The 6,835-nt window shown below is 43.3% G+C and overlaps 1 protein-coding gene across 2 annotated transcripts in view; it reads left to right on the top strand.

The window, feature by feature from the left end:
* LARS (leucyl-tRNA synthetase) overlaps window positions 1-732 on the top strand; it is a 56,885-nt gene extending 56,153 nt beyond the window's left edge. For both annotated transcript variants that reach the window (XM_019506371.1, XM_019506372.1), the window contains exon 32: window positions 353-732. In XM_019506371.1, coding sequence (XP_019361916.1) covers window positions 353-558 — 206 coding nt within the window. In that variant the 3' untranslated portion in view covers window positions 559-732. The remainder of the gene's footprint in view (window positions 1-352) is intronic.
* Window positions 733-6,835: the final 6,103 nt, after the last annotated feature.

Here is a 6,835-nt window from a genome sequence, read left to right as displayed (position 1 = left end):
CCCCCCCCCCCCCCCCCCCCCCCGAAAATAGAAATAAGATGTTAATTTTTGTCAGTTATGACTGCCAAAAGGGTGGATAGCGTAGTTCAGAGCCTGGTGCAGGGCTTTGAGAATCTAGGTTCCTGTGTTTTATTTCCAGTCTGGCCAATGATGTTCAATGGTTATACAGCCACTTATTTCTAGGCATTTTTCTGGGCATAAGTGTCTATATGACAAGGACATTGAGGCTTATTTGTTTAGTGAGCATTTGTAGAAGGGCTAGATATTATTTGCATACATCCTTCTGCCTAGCACAGAGGAAAGCCAGTGTGCAGAGTCCCTGGGACCTGATTATTAACAACTTTTATTTTAGATCACTCCAAAGTGAAGCTCATGCGATTTGATGATCCTGTACTGGGCCCCCGTCATGTTCCTGTTCTTGGAAAGGAAGATGCAGAGAAAACTCTGATTTTAGAGCAAGCTGTCTTCCACATTGACCTGGATGAAAAACGTATTTACATCACTGAGAACGGCCTGACAAAGGATATTGGTGACACAATTGTCTATTTAGTACATTAAATTCTGGACAGCACTGACTTGATCCCTGGTTAATGACATTTTTAACGTTACAGAATGGCTTCATTCATAATGGACCAAGACAAGTGTCGCTTCTTAAAAGATATCTACTTGTGCATGTAGGCTTGCCCCCACATTCTTTTAAACTTGTGTATAATAAACATATTTTCTTCCTGCCATTGGACTCTTCTTGAAAGAAACAGTTTGCCCAAATGCTGATATCTCCCCCACAAACAGCTGCCTAACTTTGCAGTGTCAAGACAGTTTACACACATGACTTATCAACTACATAGTGATTTCTCTAGAACCTGATCAGATCTTGTGTTTAGTTAGAGGAAGGGAATTGATGGGTAAAAACTACATACACTTGGTGCTTGATACTTCCAGAGAGGTGACTTTCAACAGAACCTGCTGGACGTTATGTGGACCTGTAGATCAAAAGTAGTCTCATGGGAGAACTCCTCAAAGTATGTGTGGATGTTTCCCCAGTGTGTACAGTACACAAGAATTTATATAAAAGACTGAAGTGCCTGAAGTGAAGTGTAGCTAATGAAGATGTTGTACTTTTGCTGTCTTCTAAAACTGTTGCTTGTAAAATTATTTTTAAGGGAACAGTTTTTAATTGCTTTCAAGGAAGTAGTTTCATGAACAGTTTTTAAACTGTTGGCTTGTTATAATTACAAGACTACTGAACTGCTTTTTAAATAAGGTTTTTCTAAAGCAGGGCATCCAGAATGCCATTCAATATCTTGGGTTCATTTAAAGAGGAGGTCTGTTTTAGACTTGAGAGTCATGGGCTGAACTGCTTCAGAAATCTAACAACAGACCCTTTCTATGTGCAGATTTATATTTAATTAAAGGTGGCAGAAACGGTAATGTTCTGCACAGTTGTGTTTTTTGTCAGGTTCACAACGGGTGCTGCTGCTGCATGTGGTTTAACCTGTTACTGATGTTCAAACTTAGGGTGAGGGGAAGGAAGGGAATGACGTAATAGCATGAGATGGTCTGTCGTACTGAGAGAGCTAAGCAGGACAATGTACATCTCCTTTTCCCCTGCCCTTTATCATTGCATTTTAAAATGCACTTTTTGTTTGAGAAATGTCTCCCCCAAGTTAGATGCATAAAGAGGTACTTTGATTTGCTTCTATGCAAGTAAGTAAAGCAGAATGCAAATAAACCTCTGCTAATATAAACGAGCCGTCTTTTGTTATTTCCCCCTCCACAGCTCCACCAAGCAAATGGTTGAAAAATAGGCCTTGTACTACTTCCAAAATGTCAACTCTTTCTTAAACTAGCAAAGGAAATAAATGCCACCCTCCCAGAGAGCATGTCTGACTCTTGGAGATTGTTAGGTGGAGCACTCCTACTGCAGAGTTTGGTTCACAGCAACATTGGGTCTTGGAGTGAATCCAGATGAAGAGAGAGCAGTGATAATCTCTGAGTTCAGGTATAATCTGTTCCTTCCACCTCGTATCACATGATCATTGCTGTCAAGAGGGCACTAACAGCAGCTTTCACTGGTGGCCTGGCTTGTTTTCCTTTTCACTATACACACCATAGGGGAATGAGTTCAGCATCTCAATCGGTGAAACTGGACAATGCTTTCTGAGATTCTTTGTTCATTCCCTTATTATGCCTGCCTCTGTAGATCTTGTTCTGCAACATCCCTGACTGAAAGAGCAGATTGTTTCCAAATCAAGGTATTGAGAATACACCAGGGTGTCAATCATGCCAATGAATGGCTCTGCAGGTGATGGAGTTTGCAGAAGGTGAAGAATCATGTACTTAGGCTGCTTCTGCAACACTGGACTTCAAGAATTCCCATTAGAAATAATTTGAAGTACTTTAAAAATAAGTGATGTCCACTTTCATTGATATGTGACTCTCTTCCAAGTATGGTACAGGGACAGGTATCCTCTTTATAAGTGTTATGGAGTCAGGGGATGTGGCGGAAAGACTTTAGCCCTTCTCTCACCTTTTTCTTATGAGCAGTTTTGATTTGTTTTTCTGCAGACAGCCAGGTGGCCTCCTTTAGCACCTTTTTACAGCTTGCCAGTAAGAAAATGAGCTGTTGTAACTGCAATTGCAGTGTGTGCTGTGTCTGCTATTGCAGTCATAGGAACCTGACCTGAACACTACATCCACTAGAGAGCATTGCAGCAATAAAGCCAGAAGTGTAAATCCTCTCTGTGTGGCTGAGACTTGGGGCGCTTGTACACATGACACCATTACCATGTACGCATGATGAAAATAGCACCTGGCCCACTAGCAGCCTACCTGGGCAGCCTTGTGGGGTGCCACTGCTGCGGAGGAAAGGACAAGGGTTCCCTGCAGCTCAGGGGTCACTTGGCCTGCCATCGGCTTGTCCCCCAGCCATGGGCAGGCTCCAGCTCTGACAAAAAAAAATCGGGCCCTTCGCTGTAACATGATGGAAAAATTTTAAGAGTTTAGTCCTTGGGGTTTTATTATTCTATGCCCCACTGTTTCAATTTAGGGGGCATAGAATAAAACCCTGAGGACTAAACCCCCATCACGTGTACAAGCACCCTTGTATAGCAAGCCCCTTCTGTTGGTGTAAAGCTATACAAGCACTGGCAATATGGCCCAGCTCTTTGGGCTGTCCAGGAGAATAAATGCTCAGGAGACCCCACCTCTGAGGACATCTCCATCCAAAGGGTGGAAAGTCAGGGTGGTCACAAGTGAGTAGGACTAACAAAGTAAAAAGCCAGTGCTGTGTGTTGTTGGCACAGATCTATATGTGTCACAGGTGTGTGTGAGTCAGTTTTCCAGCGATCTCATCCTCAAATGCCTTGCCAACTACTCCATCTCCATCCTCTTAAACTTCTCCGCTCTTTTTTTCATGTGGTATTCTTGGTAGGCTTACAGGATCCTTCTCCTGGTTCTCTCTTTCTTCACCATCTTTTGGTAGATAAGGGCAGCAGCAGGATGTTGCTGGTGGAGAGGGGAATACAAATTGGAGAGCTGGAAGAAATTGATACGGAGCTTTAGAGTAAGGCAGCTGGGAATAGCAGAAGGAATAAATTCAGGAAGAAATAAGAGCAGAGGGAGATGTAACGGGCATTGAGAACTTAAGACTGGATAAATAGGAAACGGCCCCTGGAACTAGCAATTGTTCAAGCTTTCACTTGCACTCTTCGGTGTGCCTAATGGTGGGAAGTGAGTTTCTTCCTCTAAAAGTATCTGCCTGTACTAATCCCTATATATGCTCTCTGTATGTCAGTCTATAACAGGAGTGTTAAGCTCATCTGGCGCTGCAGGCTTGGAAGTGTTGCTGGATCAGTCTGTGGGCTGGACTGGGACTGCCCCTTTGTGGAGTGGGTGTGCAAATGGATCCAGCCTGTGCAACACATGCAGCTCATGCCCTGGAGTGTGTGTGCAGTGCTGGGTCCAGCCTATGTGCTGCAGACAGCACCAGCCCTGGAGGCCATGTGCACAGTGAGCCCTGGGGCCAGTGCTTGCTGCCCACTGTGTGTAGGCTGGACTTGGTGCTGTGCATGGCACAGGGAGTCTGGGGTGTGGGCTACATGCAGTACCTCGTGTCTGCAGCATGCATGGTGCCAGGTCCAGCCTGCATACGGCATGCAGTGTGCGGGGCTGGGGCTGGCACATGGGGTCTGAGCCATGGGTCAGATCCTGCCCTGAGGCCGTATGTTTGACACCTCTGGTCTATAAGGTGCATATTTATCCTGCCTTATGCCTGACTAACCTGACTAATCACCTCTCTGTACTAATCCCCAACAAAAGGAATAACCAAATTGGTCAGTGTATAAATAGCTAGATGGCCTCTCCGTGGACCTAGACCTTGTAGTGGTGGAGAGGCTTGCATGTCCTAGTGATCTTCAGAGCTATGTTGCCCTCCTGGCAAGGTCACCTATGGCAAACAGGCCTGTGGGGAGGTTCCCGACAAACTAGGGTCCAACCTCAAGTCCTCACTGGTGGATCTGGTGGAAGATGTCGGTCTCTAAACAGCTTTAAGGCAGAAGAAGGTTGCAGCAGGACAAGCATTCCCCTGTCATCTAGGAGTCTCCCTTGGTCCCTAGGTCCAGATCTTCACCTTGTCAAGATTGTGTAGTTGTTGTTTCCATGCACCAGCCTCCTTGGGTTAAATGAAGCCATGCACAGTCTTCTACCCCAGGAAACGATGCTCTTCAGCTAGATGGAGAATGAAGCATGTAAATAACTAGATCTGGCTCTTCAGTAGCGCTCAATTAGTCAGTAAAAAACTCATCTTTGTTCTATTAAGTCCTCTGCACTCAGAACAAAAAGCGGTATAATTTCCTTCTTTTTATGTCTTGGCCTAGGATTGTCAAATCCACTCTCCCGCTCCCATTAATATCCCTTATGCCCCTGTGTTACTGCCAATTACTCTTCTCTCTTCTTTCCCCCAGTCCTGTTATAGTTTCCAGGTGACATGTTTGAAGTCTCAATGAGCACAGAGCACTGTTTGCTCTTGGCTCAAGCCTCTGTACGTTGCAGACTGCCATTGCACTGTCAGGTTGGGATCTTTATTTCTTTAAATACTAACTTTTAACACTCTCCTAGTTTTGCATATGCCTAAATCAGACATTGTACTAGGCTTTTATCTGTTTGAAAAAAAAATCTGAGACTGTGCGAGGGACAGATCTTGTACATTCAACCCAATTAAATATGTTATAGTAGTTACCTCTGACACCTTAGCTCTTTCCAAAGAATCTTTAACCACTTGTTTCCCTCTTTATTGTCTCTGAGAAAACATGCTGCTTTCTGAGGTGGTTTTGCACTAGGTTGAATGATCCCTCATTCTATTATCAAGATTTTTTTTGCCTGAATTTCACAGTTGCTTTTATGGACTCAGTCTTGATTACTCATCCACTATTGTGAAAAATCCAGTTTACAGGGGATTGTCAAGGCCTGAACTCTTGTTTGTTTGACTTCCCTTAAGCAACTGTGGGTCTAAAGCCTTTGCATGGCTCAGTTTGGAGCTCTGATACCATCTTGAAACTCAAAAGTTAAGTTTTGGGTGAGAAGTGACATCCCAAAATCGGGGGGGTTATACCCAAAACTGACTTCTCTATGAGGGTCCCATAGGTTTTAGAATAAGCCTTATATTTAGGTCTCTCAAGTCTGTCCCCGATGACTAACCAATTAGATACTTTTGCAAATAACCATGTACAGTACGTCTTGATAACTGCCCTCTCCCACCTCAGAAAGTCATGTCATTAGAGATGTATTTTTCAGGCCAGAGGGTAGAAGCGAGTTGATCAGAAATGTTTGAAGGCACAGCAGTGTTTCTGCTTGAAGTCAGCCTTACTGGATCCAGGAATTGGAAACCAAAAGAATAAAAATAAATCTGGAAGCAGTGGTTGATTGGCAACAAACGGCAAATTGGCCTTGATCCCAAAACTTTTAACAGCAAAGGTTGGTTCTTTCCCTTTGTCATTTAATAACTTCTGTTTGTTTTAATGCTTAGCTTGAGAACAAAGAATCAATTCTTTCTTGGTACAGTGCACTGTTTCTCTATGCAATTTTTAAAGATGGCTCCCAGGTGAAAAATTAGGTGTGTTTGGCTTTGTGGAGTTCTCCTTCCCTACCTTGTTAGGGAGCAATAATGAACGGGAGAAATACATTTCTCAGGCACATCAGACCATCTGGTTTTAAATGCACAGGAAGCAACTGATAAGCTAAACTGATTATTCTTTCCAATCTTGTTTTGTTTGTTTCCAGGAGATGTCACTGTTATGCAGGTACTTGTGCAATTTCTCTCTCTCAAAATCTAGTGATGAGATGAAGAGATTTATTCCAATGTTAGAATCTCTATACCAGTGATATAAGTAAGGCCTTACGTAAGTCTTGCTGGGAGAATTTCAGTTAGGTAATTTTTGATTGGGGAATAGATTACAAGAAAAACACAAATACGGTTTTGGAATATATTCATCATTAGCTAAAAGTACTGGTGTTCAGCGGTATGGAGCAAGATCAAGACTTCTGCTTTAGTTCCTTGGCTGTGTCGCTGGTCTCCTGTGTAGCGTTGGGCAAGTATCCTTAATTCCTTTGTGCCTCAGTATCCCTATGTACAGGAATGCTTTCCTCCCTCTCGGGTGTCCTGTAAGGCTTAATTAATGTTTGCAAAAATGTCAAGAGCTTCTGAACAGTCCTATAGAAGCGCAAATTACTATGACTGTTACTTGAAGCCAAGACAGATTGTTGAAATCTATCCACTTCACCCAATCTAAAAATAAATCCCAAACTGAAAATAGTTTTCCTCTTTCTTCTTAGATCT

The sequence above is a fragment of the Gavialis gangeticus genome, unplaced genomic scaffold, assembly GCF_001723915.1.
Source record: "Gavialis gangeticus isolate Ggan-Ray unplaced genomic scaffold, GavGan_comp1, whole genome shotgun sequence".
NCBI lineage: Eukaryota > Metazoa > Chordata > Crocodylia > Gavialidae > Gavialis > Gavialis gangeticus.
The sequence above is the reverse complement of the archived record's forward strand: the minus strand, read 5'-3'. Positions and strand labels throughout refer to the sequence as shown.